The sequence below is a fragment of the Emys orbicularis genome, chromosome 2 (assembly GCF_028017835.1).
Source record: "Emys orbicularis isolate rEmyOrb1 chromosome 2, rEmyOrb1.hap1, whole genome shotgun sequence".
NCBI lineage: Eukaryota > Metazoa > Chordata > Testudines > Emydidae > Emys > Emys orbicularis.
Window position 1 is genome coordinate 140,790,348 of NC_088684.1, and position 17,407 is coordinate 140,807,754.

The 17,407-nt window shown below is 45.2% G+C and overlaps 1 protein-coding gene across 1 annotated transcript in view; it reads left to right on the forward strand.

Annotated features, from left to right (window-relative positions):
* Positions 1 to 17,407, forward strand: part of ANTXR1 (ANTXR cell adhesion molecule 1) — a 194,154-nt gene that overhangs the window by 101,230 nt on the left and 75,517 nt on the right. Inside the window, exon 14 of the mRNA XM_065399001.1 lies at positions 10,320 to 10,361. Within this exon, the coding sequence (XP_065255073.1) occupies positions 10,320 to 10,361 (42 nt within the window). The remainder of the gene's footprint in view (positions 1 to 10,319; positions 10,362 to 17,407) is intronic.

Sequence of the window (17,407 nt, forward strand, 5' to 3'; positions counted from 1 at the left end):
GGGCTGCGGAGGGTGTGGGAGTGTACTAAGGCAATGAAACACCAAGCACATAAACTGGAATGAAAAGAAAAATTGCCACTCTGGGGATTGTATAAGAGTCAAACATGCAGCTAATCAAGGAAATAATAGCCAGGAACAGTGCACTGCTTGCAGTAGGCCGCATTCTGTTTTTGGTTATACCAGAGTGAGTCTGCGAGTAATTCCACTGGAGTTATTCCAGATTTATGCCCAAATAAATGAGAACAGAATCTGGCCCTGTGTGAGCAAAGATGGTGAGAAGCAAAGAAAGGACATTCCTTCAGCTTGTTTCCTTGTTGCAGTCCCTGCATTCCTGCTAGGGGATATAAAATAATATGGACCTACTGAACACAGAGGGAGGTTAAACCAATTTATTTTATCTAGCACCCACCTTTCCTCCAGGTGTCCCACAGCACTTTACTGACATTAACTCTACTAATAGCCCCATCAGTCAGGCAAGGGTTATCCAGACACAGAGAGGCCAAATTATCAAACATGCCTATTAATTCTTGGGTGTCCAATTTTGACACATCTTATAGGGGCCCGGTTTTCAGAAAATGCTGAGCACCTGTCCTCTGAAAATCAGACCCTTATGATTTGCTTTCAGTTGGGCACCCAAAAATGGAATTGCCCCAAAGTTGAGGCCCAGGAATCCTGACTCCCAGTTTCCTCAACCACTCTGTAACTGACTGAATATTGGAGGCACTATTCTTTTTTTGCCTCAGTTAAACTGAAAAATTCTTCCCCCGCCACCCCTTATCTTTTTGCTGGTCATAGAATCATAAAATGTAGGGCTGGAAGGGACCTCGAGAGGTCATCAAGTCCAGCCCCTTGTGATGAGGCAGGACCAGGTAAACCTAGACCATCCCTGACAGGGGTCTGTCCAGCCTGTTCTTAAAAACCTCCAATGATGGGGATTCCACAGCCTCCCTTGGAAACCTGTTCCAGAGCTTAACCACCCTTAGAGTTAGAAAGTTTTTTTCCTAATATCTAACCTAAATCTCCCTTGCTGCAGATTATGATAATTAGTTCTTGCCTACCTTCAATGGACATGGAGAACAATTGATCACAGTCCTCTTTATAAGAGTTCTTAACATATTTGAAGACTGTTGTTAGGTTCCCCTCCTCAGTCTTCTTTTCTCAAGATTACACGTGCCCATTTTTTTAAGCCTTTCCTTATAGGTCAGTTTTTCTAAACCTTTTATCATTTTTTGTTGGTCTCCTCTGAACTCTCTCCAATTTGTCCACATCTTTCCTAAAGTGTGGAGCCCAGAACTGGACACAGTACTCCAGATGAGGCCTTACCAGTGCTGAGTAGAGTGGGACAGCTACCTCCTGTGTCTTACATATGGCATTTCTGTTAATGCACACCAGAATGATATCAGTCTTTTTTGCAATTGTATCAGCTCTCAGATCTGCAGGAGGAGGTTGGTTCTCCCCGTCTAAGGAGAAGTATTGCTTTAAAACTGGGTCCTTCCTTAGGCAGTTGGATCATAGCAAGGCTTGCTGGATCTGACAACTAGTAATGACTTTTTTGTTTTGTTTCTGCAAATGGATTTCACTTAGATATTCATTTTGAAAAAAATGGGTTAGACATTTGGGGGCAACACCCATTGAACCTGGCCCAATTTATCTGCCTAATCGGTTCAGAAAATCAGCCTAGGAAAAGGGAGTGCCCTTTGCAGATTCTGGAATGTCATTTGCATTCCTTGTGGGATTCCATGTCAGCTCCATTCATCTGCAAACTGCATCACAAGCCAAGATGGGGTTAATTAATGGAAGGCTTTGGTTCTTAATCCGTGGGGTCTAGTCTCCCCTAAACACATGGAGGAGTTTGGCATGAACCACAATTAATATTAAACAAAGTTAGCCACATGTCTGTTTTTGCATGTCAACATGAGAATAAAAGCCAGACACCGTTTCAGATCTGAAAATAGACAGTGTTTCCCACCCCAAATTTTAGAGGGGTTCATATTAAGATGCCTGGATTTGCTCCCACCCTCATGGAATTGGTCAGATTTAAATTTGGACTAATTGGCTTCCTTGCTGGGACTGATTTCCAGTAAGGTCCAGTTGTTTTTCCCCTCCCCTGAGAGTTTGGAGAAGGCTCTAGTTAAGGTAAAGGAGTGGGGCAGCTTTCTGAACCTCAGGTTTCTACTCTGATTGGAACCTTAGAACCACAGCCACAGATTTTCAAAAGTGTCTAGTGATTTGGGTCCCCAATTTAAGACATCTCAAAGGGGCCTGACTTTTCAGAAATAGCACAGCACCCACTCTCAGGCCCCTGAACGTGGACACCCAAAAACTGAAGGCACATCCATGCTGAGGACACCTGGCATAGACATTAGAACTGAAACATACCTGCTAGGTCTTGATGCCCAATCCATCTCCTCTAACTCCACTAGTGCAGATTGGTCCCTACAGTCCATTCTCTGGTGCTCTGCCCTATCTAGCTTTAAATGTCTTGAACCACTGGGCTTCCACCAGTTTGAAAATAATAATAAAAATTAGGGGTTTTACAGTGGCTACAATGTATTAGTGTTCTATGACTTTCTGTATGAATAAGGGTCAAATTCCCCCTCAGGTAATACCATTCTCCTTTCCTAAATTACTGCTGTACTTTCAGCTAGATACAGCCTTCTTCACTTCCTGCCTTAAACTGTTTGTGAAGCTATGAAATATCTGTTGTGTTCCACCCAAGAGGCAGCGGTAAATGATGTGATGCCTCTATATCACTTATTTATCACATATCGCTGTAAGGAGTTAGTATGTACAGCATTCCAAGCAGGTGGAGATCCTACTCAGCTTCTAACACCGTGAAGACACACTGGATAGGATTCAGGTTTACCCTCAGTTCCTGGAGTTTGCCTTTATTGCTAACCGAAATAACAATGATGCAACTCACATCTCTTCCAGAGCGCGGATAATTGTAGTGGGGTGTTTTTTCCTGTAGGACCTCCTCTGTCCTAGTCCTGGTTCCCTCTGCCTCAGCAACTCAGGGCCTGATTCTCCATCTTCTCGCAGCCATTTACACCTGTGCAAAATTGGTGTAAAAATTGGATTGAATGGGATTTTACACCCACTCCCCCTAGGCAGAGGAGAATCAGACACTCACGCTCTTTTGTACTTCTAGGTTGTATCTGATTGTGCTCACCTGCTCTAACAGAGGGCAGGTCAGCAGAAAGAGCTGCATTTCTCTGCATGGTGCTAGCACCTGACATCAGGGCGAGTCAGGAAAGAGAGCTCTGCATCCGTCAGTTTACAAGCATGTTGAGAACATTTGGTGAAAGATGGTATAAAGACAAAGAATCAGTTTATTGCCCTGAATTTTCACAGCTAAATGTGCAAATGGGCTGACAACAAATCTCAAAGCTTCTTCCTGTGCCAAGAAAAGCCAATGACTACACTCTCCACCCGCCCTTGCTACCTTTCAAACAAAACGGCCATAAGGAAGCATTATCATAACATGATGATGCAGCAGAAGCCCGCAGGTGTCTATGGGCTAACTAGCTAATATGGTCGATGAACGATGGTCATTTCTCCCCATCAGACACAGGGTCCATAGGAGCAAGTGACACCAAGAAAGAAGAAATAGCCTGGGGTTATAAAAACAATTACAACACACATGAACAAACACTTCAGCTTTGCCAAGCTAAACTAGGCTAAGCGTTTTGCTTGGCCAGGCACTCTCCCAGCTGATTGCATTCTGCAGGCCCATGTGGCACACACTGATAGAGAGAGAGGGAGAGAGAGCTACACTTCACAGCCCTGTACAAACCACAGCAGGCTTGATCCTCCTGTCCCAACACACCGAATTCGCACCCCTCAACTACACTGGAGCCCTGTTTCTTCTCTGTATTGGGAAGTCACTTTATGCTTGTGCAAAGTGAGCAGGTGTAAAACACTGCCCCTCTGATTTGGTACCACTTTACATCCATTTTGTGTGTGTGTGTGTGTGTGTGTGTGTGTGTGTGTGTGTCTGTGCACACGAGATGTATGTGTGTGAGCAAGAGAGAGAGACTACATATAGCTCAAACCCTCTCTCTGGATTTCCAGCCCAATCTGAAGTCCCAACAGTTTTCGATAACTTCAGCTATGCAGATAAATGTTTGGATGCTTAGCTTGGCCAAACCTCCCGGGCCTGTTTGTCCGCAGACATATACCAGTGCAAACCAGGAGAAACTCCACTGAATTCAACGGGCTCACACAGTATAAACAATGTGTGAGACAAGCCTAAGGCATCTTTCAGGGGTCATGAAAAGCCTCAAATTTTGGACCCTGATCTGAACTTCCACAGGTTGGATCTGGGGTTTTGGGTCTGCTTCAGAGCTTCAACCCACCACTGTGGCCAGAAACCCAAATATTTCTGATAACGGAGCTAGAAAAGCCTCCGCTGTGGACTTTGGAACTTCTGCATGCACGGACAGCGTTTGTGCTGTTAAAAGCCATTTTCCGGAGGTCTTGTCGTCTTCGTGTTCTTAAAACAAAGAGCACCACGTTGAATAAACCATCTTGCTTAAACCCATAATTCCATCTCCAGAAAGCAAGGTTCTATTTGATATGGGCTCTTTCTCACCCATTAGAAGCTGAACTCCTTCACCAAGGCACTGGGTTGGTTTAACCCCCTTGGCAAACTATGCAGTGCCCTTTGATATATTCAGAGCCCGTGTGTCTGAGACATTCAAAAGTGCTGACTAATGGAACCCGTGGTCCTAGACCTGCCAGAGAATAAAGACACTCAGTTTAAGCAAGCACACTCCTCTGCGATCTTGTGCCTTTGTGCCTTGGATCCCTTGCAGGATTGGAAATCTGCGTATTTGTTCTTTCTCTTTGTCCTTCCTGAGCCATTTAGCAAACCTGGAAATTCCTACAGCTTGGGGGTGTCTTACGAGCTGTGGAGAAATAATAAAAGGAAGAACCCATTCTCCTTGATTACGCTTCTAATACAAATAACAAGTCTAACTTGATAAATACACATGAAAGCCCGCATGGTCAAGTGGATTGTGCAGTTGATAGGTACTCATGGGAGTTGAGTTATATTCCCAGCTGTCACTGACCTTGGGGAAATCACTCTCCTAATCTATTCTTATCTATATAGGTTCTTATATCATCCTTATCACCATAGTATCTGAGCACCTTCCAGTTGTGCATTAAGTGACATGATTATCATCTGTTGACAGTTCATTCTTTCTCATCCTCTCCCCAGAAGACAGAATTGTTTGTGGAGTATAGTGATTTGTTTTGGTAGGGGTTTTTTGGGAAGAGGGGGGAATTTTATATATATATATACACACACACACACATCCACACTGCTCTGTGTTTATGTTAGAGAAGGCAAGTCAAAGAAGTGCGCCTGGCACTTGCAGTGGAAGGTGTTACCGTCAGATGTTTGTCTGCCTTTTTCCCCCCTCCTACCTTTTGCCCATCTTGTTTCTTTAGATTATAATCTCTTAATGGTGGGAACAGTCTCTCATTATGTGTTTTTTACAGTGCCTAGCACGGTTATGACACCTAATACACATAACAATAATACATGATCACACTTTGCACTTTTACTGACAAATTCATCCATCTCCTTACATGGTTCCCATCACTGCAGTATTTCATAGTCATTGATGCATTGATCCTCAACACCTTTATGAAGTAGGGAAGCATTATCTCTCCCATTTTACAGATGGGGAAACTGATACACAGAGAGCCAATTGAACCTGGTTCATTCATGATTATTTTAAGGCCCCTTTGCCTGCTCCCAGAGTGGGACAAAGGGAACTTAATGTAACAAAGAATCAGGCCCTAAGGCCTAAAGGTATTTAGGCCTCTAATTCCCATTGAAATCAACTGAAGTTAGGGTCCCAAATACCTTTACAAATCTGGCCCTAAGTGCTTTTCCAAAGGTCCCCTGATACAGACTTCTATAGCATAGCTCACAAAAAAACTGCAGAAGGGGGGATCTCATTCTTTATTCAATTTCTATAGAGCCCCATTTATTTACATTCCTTATATGACTTTTCCATAGGGGATCAGGGAGGGTGAGAGGAAAGTTCCTGGCTGCTGGACAGGGTGGGATTCCTGGAAAGACTCGCCACTTCCTACGTAACCTAACTCCTAACGCTCAGAATGGGAACGTGCATGAGGGGCTGCAGGGAGGCGGAAGAACCCAGACAGTAGCCAAGGAGTGCAGGAATGTGGGGCTGCTTCAAAGGAAGGCATGTTATTGTGCGCAGTAGGGGCCCAGGGAGATGGGAAGGGAGGGGAGTCTTGTTTCTCAGTGACAGGCCAATACAAAGGGTGTTAGCGCTGGGCAACTGTGTTGTAACCTTGTTCCCCGGCTCAGTTATATTCATAATACAATCTAAATGGTGCTCCAAGCAACAGCTTTACTCCATATTTGGTTCCAATGAATCATTTCATCAGATTCTCGTCCAAGAAGTTTTCCAGGGTTTTTTCTTTTTGCTTTCCATGCAAACCCTAATGATTTAGGTGTAGTTGTGCTGATAGAAATCTGGCCTGTTTATCAGGATAACAGAGTGAATTTATAATCCTGCTAGTCCTGAACTTTTTAACCCTGCTCAGCAATCAGTGCTCATCTCATATTCTCTCTTTATGGTCTGGATCTGTGTGATAGCAGAATGCCATCAACATACAGTGTAAACAATACAGCAACCCACTGTGCAACCAATATGAGGAGCAATTAGAGTACAACCACAATACAGCGCAAACAGTACATCGTGAATTTAGAATACAGTTGACATACAAACAATATACAATGCAATCAGAATACAATCAACATGCAAAGCAAACAATACAGTAACACACTGCAAACTATATAGAACAACCAAAATACAGTCAACACACTGCAATCAATATACAGTTCAACATGAACACAATCAGGACAGTGCAAACAAGATAAGTACAAACAGAATGCAATCAACACACAATGTACACCGGGGTCGGCAACCTTTCAGAAGTGGTGTGCCGAGTCTTCCTTTATTCACTCTAACTTAAGGTTACGCGTGCCAGTAATACATTTTAACGTTTTTAGAAGGGCTCTTTCTATTTCTATAATATATAACTAAACTATTGTTGTATGTAAAGTAAATAAGGTTTTTAAAATGTTTAAGAAGCTTCATTTAAAATTAAATTAAAATGCAGAGCCCCCTGTACTGGTGGCCAGGACCCAGGCAGTGTGCGTGCCACTGAAAATCAGCTCGCGTGCTGCCTTTGGCACGTGTGCCATAGGTTGCCTACCCCTGGTGTACACTATACAACAACATAAAGTTGAAACAGTACCCTAACAGGCTGTGCAAACAATATGTAGACCACCCAGAGTACAGCCAACACACAGTGCAAACAATTCAGCAATGTGCAGAACAAGAGGAATAGACGGAGCAACCAGAATATAAGCATTACCCAGTATCAAGCTTTCCCTTGCAAGACAATTGACCGGATAAGCTATAGGTCCTTCTCATCTTTAACTCTTGTATTATGCTAAAGAAGAGTAGTGTAGATGACTGAGCACTATCTTGTTGCTTTAGGATTGTTTGATTTGCTACCCGTCAATTCATGGGAGGGAGAAGGTGCATGGAAACGGAAACGTCCCAAGCCTCTTTAAGGCCAGTCACAATCATGCTGAGGAGTGCACAGACACTGTCCAAGCCAGGATGCCCAAAGGGTGCAGGGAGAAGTGGAGGAAGGCAGGGCCTTTTGTCCCTGCTACCTTTCAGCTCATATAATTCACTGTACTAGACTCTGTGGCTATGTCTCCCACACTTGCTGGCTCCAGGAACTATGACCTTGTTTACACTAGAGAAATTTAGCACACTACCCACCATGCATGTAACACATCTTGCAGCCGCGCGTACGTTAGTGGCTCCCCCTCGCAGCAGCATTCAAATCTGCATGTGTGAGTTTGGATTAGCCTTGCTTCCGGCAAGCCTACCCACTGTGTCAGTCTGTGCTGAGATCGGGCCATTGTGGGCTGGCATAATAGCACCAATGGCGCCTGCTGTTCTGAGCCAGTCACAGCTGTGGCCGTCCTTTAGCTCAACCATCAGAATCCATTATTGTTTCGTGAAGGACCTTGGTTCAGTCCCCATTCATGGCACGTGATGTTGACACGTGCATGACCTCGGGTTTGCTGGGCGCATGTATGACCGCTGCTATCTTGGCTGACACACCAGGAATTGAACTGGAGACAAGGCTCCGCAGCTGGGGCTGTAACAGACTCAGAGCCTCTTTGGATCGGGGACACTGTGACACACACTAATCACTGGGTTATACTTGCTGCAGCCTTTCAACCTTTGCTAGCTCCAACCTGCAAGTCAGCCAGAATTCCTCTGGGGATTCCTGCTTGTGCACCCTCCCCTGTAATGTGGCCAGCGGCTTCACCGCCACAGCCTGGCCCTTGGGTTTGCTGGTGCTTCCTTTAATCCTCTTCAGATGTCATTGCTTCCTTCCAAATGGCCTTTTTGCTTCTAAACACAAAACACAAAGGGTTGATTTGGTTTCAGTGCACACGCACAAGCTCTTCAAAGCTTTTCGCAATGGCCAATTAAACAAACGGCAGCTACTGTGCCCAGGGACAGGTAGCTGCAGTGACTCGGGGACACCCCTGCTCCGAGTCAAGCCACAAACAAAGGGATAACCCTGACCCCCTGGCCAGCCCCTTTCAACATTGTTACACGAGGGCACATGCTCCTCATTAATGACCACGTTGCATGACTCGGGGCTTGTGAGAGGAAAATAAAAACAGTGAGCTCATCGGAGAAGCAAAATAGGGAACAAGAGGAATTTTCATAAATATTTATGTCTCCGGGACTCTTGTGCAGCAGCCATATTTTTCCTTCCCTTTCTATTTAAACAGTCAAGTTGTTTGTGGAGCCTCGCTTTTAAAAATGACTAACTCCAGGACCTAAGCACATCTGCAGCAAACCTCCAGCAGTTCACACGTGCCCCAGGGCCCAAATCTGCGACGTGTTGAAGTCAGGGAAACCGAGGGTGTTTGCCACCTTGCAGGAGGCACTCCGCACCTTGTAGCCTCTGGCCCATTGAGTGCAGTTTAAAGAAAGGGTTCCTTCATTCAGATAAATATGTGGCCATGGGACAAAATGAATCCCTGGTGTAGTCGCATTGACATCACTGGGCTTTCCCCAAGGTTGGATTTAGCCCACTGATTTCAACAGCCATGCCCCAGGGATGAATTTGGAGTTCGGGAGAGATGTTTGACATGCCTGTATGTAATAGCTGTCCCTTTGGATGGCTTTCTATTGCACTTGGAGTGGAGAGCTGTAATAATAGCCAGCTATTTGTTGAGTCCTAGATACAAACTTCATGCATGAACTAATAGCCTCCCTCCCACATAAATTTAAATGGTTTCTATGGAGAATACACCCGCTCAGCCCAAAACCTCACCCCAATTGCTTTATTAGTTAGAAATGCTGGGAGAGCCTCCAACTTATATGTTTTTTTTTTTTAATTAAAAAGCTCATGAGAGAGTGACTTCTTAGCCCAACAGTGTGAAGGATAATAAGCAATAACTGCTTTCCTTCCCACTGCTGAGCGCCCCAGGCGGAGCGTACCGGCTTACTTTCACCTCTGGGTTGGTCCTGCTTTGAGCAGGGGGTTGGACTAGATGACCTCCTGAGATCTCTTCCAACCCTAATCTTCTATGATTCTATGTACAGTGCTTAGCACATGGGGTGCTGATCTCAGCTGCAGCCTTTAGGTGATACAATAATCTGTATCTGTAGTTAATCCACCTCCCTAAAACACGGTAGGTAGGTTGACAGAAGTATTCTTCCACTGACCTAGCGCTGACCACACAGGATCTTAGGTCAGCTTAACTACGTCGCTCAGAGGCGGGGATTTTTCACACCTCCGAGCGACATCGTTGGGTCGATCTAATTCTCTAGTTTAGACCAGCCCATTATTACTCAGCTGAGGGGTTTTTTAGCTGCACTGAGTATTTTGTTCTTGATCAGAAAGCCGGAGTGTCAGTTCCAAGACTGGTTAGATTCACCTTGACATCACGATTGGCAGCGATCATAGCAACAGGTGATATAAACTCTAATTGGGAACTATAATTAGGAAACGCCTGCATGGCAGGGTTTTACAGTGGCTTATTAGGAATCCCCATGGTTATCCCGACAGAATTAGCACACGTAGGAACCATGTAATCCACATGCATCACAGTCGCGATCGAGGAGCTGGCAGGGACAAATCCTCTATTAAAGTGACTTTTGCATCATGCCGACGAACGAAGTGTGGATTTAAGGTTGTCTGTTTCTGTTTGTTCCTTCCAGATTATCAAAGAGCCCCCTCCACCCCCTGAAGAGGACAGTGAGGTAAGTGACACCAGCATTACCAGCTCTCACTGTGCCTTTGCTTCCAGGCAGGTAGCACACAGAACATAGCAGGAGGCAGGAGTTAGCATTTCGCATTCACCTCCTGTGCTCTTGCACCCAATAGGCAAACGGGGCTGTTTAAGCCACAAGTGAGGTTTTGGGCCTACTGTGCTTTCTGATTAATGTCTTCAGCGCATGTTTCATTCACGTAGGGATCAGTCACCTTATTTTCACAAAGTGATTAGGTAACGAGCCATAGCCAGTCAGAGCTGCGCCTGTACAGCGTGTACAGGGGGCGGGAGAGAGAGAGACTGTTCTCTGCTTTGAGTAGTAGAGCAATGTAGCAAATCAGCCCTGTTCAGGACAGCAGTTAAGTGCATGCTTAACTTTTAACTCAATAGGAAGACATAAGCACACTAGACTATGTCATCTAGATAGATGGGTGAGCACTAAGTTGCACCACATCACCAGTGTGAGTAAAGGCTGTATGCGCTATTCCTTAATGTTCCTTTCTAGCGAATTAGGTTTGAAGCCCAAAGGCCAAATTATGAGCTGGTGTAAATTGGTGTAATTCCATTGACTTCAGAGGAGCAGCACCATTTTACACCAGCGAACTGGGCCCACAGGTTTTACTCAAGGAGAGAGAAAAGCAACCTTAAAACTCTCATGTGAAAATCTTAAACTTACTACCCACCTATTCTTTCTGTACAAATCCAGTCATGTGTGATGATTAAATCTGGATCACTATTGCTTTCCTGGGACAGATTCCTCCCTGATATATGCCGGTCCTTTCTGTGCCATATCCACATACTGCTGCTTTCAACTAGCAGTGAGAGAGATTCTTCTTTCCCTTCCACTGCTTTGCACTTCAGTTACTAGACTGACTAGACCTTGTCCTGAGCCCACTGACATCAGTGGGACTCTTAGCGTTGATTTCAGTGGAGTTTGGATCAGCTCTTTACAGCAGGGTAAGTGAGAGGAGACTCAAGCCCATGAACAGAGTGGTGCAGTGGGTTTGTTCCCTTGCCTTTTGCTGCTGGAGACGTATTCTTGACTCTCATCCAGCTCACGAGTGAAAATGTGTTTGCTGGATTGAGCCTTCCCCCACTCCCCATGAAGTCTGTCCAGAGAGCACTCTCTGCTCTAAGGCAGAGCTGTTAATGCTCAGGGCTGAGAAGCATTAGCCTCTCCGGAATCCTGCTCCGCTTCTGCTGATGTAGTACTCATGGGAAAGCCAGTGAGCTTCCCATCAGTGGAATGGCTCAGAATAGCTGGAGCCCAAGCCAGGAACGGAACCTGAGACTTTGTAGCTCTGAAGCAGAAACCCAAGTCATAATGCTCCCAAAGTCCACAAAAGTTTGGATTTGAATCAGCCTCCAGATCAGAATGCTCATCTCTCATAATGGCGTTTTCAATCCGTGCCTCTCTTTGCAACCATCTGACATACTTCCCTAATCAGCTCTGTCTGTTGTTGGGCCCGAAGTAAATCCAACAACTTTGTCAGTTTCCAGCTTCAGAAGGAAAGGGAAAATGTATTCACTTGAAATTGCATGTGGCTCATCTGCTCTGCGCTCCACATGCCTCCAAGTCAAGGGATTCAATAGCTGAAATCAATTAAAATACATCAGGTTGGAATGCTAGCTCTCTGCCCAAACACTGGGAAGGGAAATTACATCTTGGTGTAATGGGGGGATGTACGTCTCGCACATAAGGAGGCATTTGGTAATCCTGCGAATGTTTTGCAAATAAAGCAGCATTTGCTTCAAGTTCTGTTTGGTTCTATTGGCCAGTCTCTCTTGGCAGAAGCTGAACTAAAGAACAAGAGATTAATTAAACTGCTGTGAAGATGCTTTTTCCCTGAGTTATATTTTCCGCTGACCCTTCAATGCACAGAGCAAACATGGAGGAGGCCTTGCAGGATTGGAGCCCTTTGCTAAGAGAGATTTTCCTTCTCCTGTTATTTTCACTGGAGATTTTTTTTCTTCTAATGTTGTGTTTGTTATTAGCATTTGTTAAGCCTGAGACTAATCACAGTGTCAGCACCTTGGAAGGGGTAGGGAAATTGTACATAAAACTTGGGGCGGCTGTCTCTCTGAAAACCAGACCCCTCTGACACCTACCTGTGTGCACTGTGATTACACAGACAGTTTCACCATGCTCTATCAGGAAGGCCCAGATCTAACTCCTATTGATACCTTTGAGGATCTGGGCTTGGAGTCTCTTCCATTGGGACTGTCTTTGTAACCCATAGACAGACAAGGCAGGTGAGGTAATATCTTTTATTGGACCAACAGTCGTCGGTGAGAGAGATGAGCTTTCGAGCCACACGGAGCTCTTCTTCAAGTCCGGGAAAGGAACTCCCAGCATCACAGCAAAATGCAGGGTGGAACAGATTGTTTGGCATAAGTAGTTAGCACATATTGTAAGGGACCCTTCAAAGTACGCTGCATATTGGTAATCCACGCACACTCAGTGGGTGGCTGAGCCATAGGTAGAGGCTGATGAGCTTGCTACAGCATTGGTGAGTAGGAGTGGCCTTATTTTTTATGCTTTTCATGCTTTTTACCTCCAGAGGTCCCAGGTTCTGGCCCTACTGCTGATAACCCCGCCAGGGGTAGGGCGCTACATTATGCCTCAATAAATGTGCTCCTGTTGTTACCTAAACCTGTATCTGCAGCTTATCTGTTTTCCTACTGACACAACGGGACTCATACAGCATGTCAGTCACTAGAAGCATGAACTGCTGAGCGGCTACCACCACTGAAGAGAATCCTCGAGGGGGAAATGTGTCCAATGAACTTTCTGTCACAGCTCCGGGCAACTGCAGCTGTATTTTCCCTCAGTGGTTCAGCAAGGGCCCCCCAATCTTGGCTTTCAGCTCCCCAGCTGTTGCCCCTTTGGGTGAAGACACGTGTCACTCTCCCTTCTGACTGGAGTATTCCCAAGCAGGACAGTCCCCTACCTTCACTATGTCATCCAGGCATAGACAGGTTGCCCTATGACACCTGCTCGCTTTCTCTTTAGAGATGGATAACATTGTAATTGCTGCAGATTACCACACAGTTCTTTCTAAGCAAGCCTACTTTATGCATAAGGTAAAAAACATTTCAGAGAAAACATATTACAATCAATAAAAGAACCCACACACATGCTAATAAGCTTACCAGAGTTCATCCCAGCTCTCGCATGGGTTCTGGCAAGTACAGCCTTTTAATACCCCACCCTAAGGGAATCCTTGTGGTTACAAGTTCATCAGAGCTGCAGCTCAGAACAAGCCCCCTCATAACATGTTTAGTTCCCTTTTTATACAGTTCAGGGGTCTTTGAACTGGAGTTTCCCAAAGCAGGTAGTTAGTATACACAGGATCTGTCTCCTCAGGGAATATCTCCAAAAGGTTGGCATCAGAGCAGGAGAATTTGCATTCCCCTCACTTCAAGGTATTTCCTAAGGAAATCCACTTCACACTGTAGAGTTCCAAAAAGACCTTCAAACTTCCTCTGACCTTCCAGAGATTGAATTAATCTTGTCTTTCTGGTAAAGCAGTTCCATACAATTTCACAGGAGTACATAAACATTTGCATTTGTAATACAATGAATTCCAAAGGTGTTAACCCTAATTCAATAAGGTTTAACATCATTCAGTAAAATGTATCTTAATTTCATAAGGTTTGTTCAGGATATTGTAAATCTGTCACACTTTCAACCATCCCAAACCAAAGAGAATCCCAGGGATGCATTCAGTGTTATCCAAAGCTTTCAAAGCAATTGCTGTCTGGTTTAAATTCAGAGCTGGCTAGGAGACGGAACTACAGAACTTGTAACCCTGCGATCAGTATTGTCCAGCAAAGGTCTGAGTAACCTGATTTCTCCACACAAGTGACTGTTGATGGAGAGGATATATTCTCACGTAGTTGAGTTGTTGGTGGGACTGAACAGGAAGTGATAGTGCTGGATGTTTTTAATTTTGCTACCGTGAATTAAGGCTTCCTGGTCTAAGGAGCATGTAATGTCCATTGTAAATGCAGCATCTCTCGACATGCTCTGGCAGAGAAGCACGCAACACAACACAGCAACTTCAAAGAGCTGCTGAGATTAAGAAGAAAGACATTCTGAGGTTTGATGTTTCAAATCCTGCAATTACTTTAAATGCAAAGATACAGCTAATGAAGACACTGTCTGGGTATGTGCACCAGACAAAGAGATGTACCAAAAAAAAATGCGTTTTCCCTACCTTTATTTTATTTATGCAGGTGCATGAGGCACTGTTGGGGTGGGAATTGTCATGAATGATAGAGATTTGATCTGGCTTGCAGTCTAGTATAGCAGCGTTCTAGGAGTCAAAGACTCCCAGGAGATGGATCCTCAGCTGGTGTAACCTGGAGCAGCTCTAGTCACACTACATAAGTGGAGGATTTGACTCCTGGGGTTTTATTCCTGGCTCTGCCACAACTTACCATGGGATGATCTGGTGGTCCCTTAAAGGCTGTGTCCACACTGCAGCTGGGAGCATGCCTCCCAGTGTGGATAGACAGAAATGCACTATCTCTGTTCGAGTTAGCCTGCTCAAAATAGCAGTGTGGACATTATGGCATGCCCGAGCACAAGCCCAGCCAACACTTGGGTGGCTAGCCCATGCTGCTATTTTTAGCATGCTGGCTTGAGCAGAGCTAGTGTGAGCCTGTCTGCCTGGGCTGGGAGGCTTGCTCCCAGCTGCAGTGTAGACATAACCAAATATGACTCCATGATTTAGGGCAGGTCATGTGGGGCATAAGTGTTTAGGTGCTGGGGTTTGGGGCACTGAAAGGGGTGTCCATGTTGTGAGTGTCAGTCTTATGTTGGAAAAAGCCTTTGATCTGACAGCACTTTCCTCCAGAGCCTAGAATTTTATAAACCTGATTCTCATTTACCCTAAGACCACTTTACATGACGTTAGCAGTAAAGCGGCCTTCAATATCGTTTCCTCCCACCTTGGGCCCCCTTTACACCACCAGAAAGGTGTAACATTGCCTTAATGTTAAAGTGAACCAGCACCCTCTATCTTGGAATATAATTGACATAAATCTTTTAAAGTTCAGAATCTGAAAACTTCTTTAGACACCTTTAGGAAATTAGTGGAAGTTGAGGCTGTGCTCAGCAATTCCCAGGATCAGGCCCGGAAAAGAAGGCAGACATTTTGACAAAGTATATTTCATTGGACTCAGTTACCATTATAGAGCCCAATCCTGAAAGGAGGATGGCCTTTGGAAGCAACACGTTGCATGGCAGAGAGAATCGGGCCCCATTCTCTCTATTTTTCTAAGAATAAATGGAAGATGGATTCAGTCTAGTGTTTTTAGCATGCTGTAGATAGCTCTCTCCCCCACAGAAAACCTGGTAACCACTCATCTCCAGCATGAAGCAGTACTAATCCCTTAAGTAGCAGCATTACATTTACAGTAAGAATTCCCCCCTCCCCCCAACTCTTGGCAAAAATAAGACAAGAGGAATTCTTGCATCAGCAGATTTAAAAGCTGAGGCCAGATGGCTTTGCATTGCAAGGACAATGCATTATACTGTGATAATGAAGAACTAGCCTCAGTGCTTTCAGAAATCTGCCCAAGGTTTTATTTGAAAGGACGTCTGAGACAGATTGGAGACACACTCGCTGTTGGCAAAGGAAGACTTTTATCAGCTGAAGATTTCTGATTGATTAACCTCAAGATCACAAATGCTGTCCCACGGATAGTACAGAGCACTGGGGGGCCTGGATGAAGGACAGATGGTTTAAATGACATCCAGAAAAGATCTAAGTAATGCCAATCAGAAGAGCTAAAAGGCTTGAAGAGCTAGTAAGAACCCGATCGCTCTCTGATTGGAGTATATGCCCTTCAGCAGTTAAGGTTGAATGCACTTGTTTGGGTATGCCAGACTCTTTGCTGGCCTTGATGGATCAAAAACACACATGCTTCCACCTCCAGCTGGTAAGAAGGCTCCAGCTAGTCCTGCTGGATGAACGCCTGGCTATTGGACTTACTGCAACTCCCTCCGATTCAGACCGGACAAGCAATTCACCAATGAGCTGAATCTGGGACCCAGCACGGCAGCCTGTCTCCTACATAGGACAAATCAAAGACAATGTGTCAGGCCAGTGCTTTGTAATATGCCACGGGTTCCCCGTTCACTACCAGACCCAGTGTGCTGCTACTGATCTACAGAGGGCTAGATTGTGAATACAGCCATAGAGCAAAGGACAGAGTGTAAGGAGTAATCCCAAGAAACATTGTACCTCTTAGAGTCTGTTCCTTCCCTGCTCTGGAGGTGGGGAAGGAGAGGTATTATGATGTACTGCTGGCATTTGATTTTGGAGCTAACTTTTCCCCACCATTGTGACACCTTCTCTCCCCAAGACATTCACAGACACGAGAACCAGACAGACTGCCACAGTATGCACCCTCTCCCCAGAGCTCCGACCTGTTCTCTCCACACTGCATCAGCCTTTTCACCCGAGCCGTAAGGTCATTCCCGGCACAGCACCAGGGCCAAGCCACCAGCCAGCCCGTAATTGGATAATGCTTACGTCTGTTGTCGTCTTACCCACATACATCAAAACAAACACACACAAGAAAGTCCTGGAAAGAAAGGCGCATTCAGCAGCACATTTATGACAGGCTGAAGGTGATGATTATCACTGTCAAGGGAAGTCTGCTTCCAAAACCACGCAGGCTCCTATGTCCTCTTCTTAGAGGAATTTAACTCACCACATGGAGGTCGCTGTTGAGCCATCAGATGAAAGCTTCTGTTCATCTCTCCCCCTTGAACTGCTTTGTTCTGCCCCAAGCCATCTCCCAGGCACATGCTAGCACATTCCTGGAGCCAGAGAATAGCTGGTAGTGGCTCATCCCAGGGCGAGAGTCTGCTCTGAATTTTTTTCAGACACCCAAGCAGGAAATGTATTCCTTTAAAGAAGCCAGGTTGCAGTTGTGTGCCTGCATATTTCGTTCAGCCCCCTCTCTAGTAACCAGGGATTGCAGAGTGGGAGGGAAAGGAACTTTCCAGGAAAGAGAAGG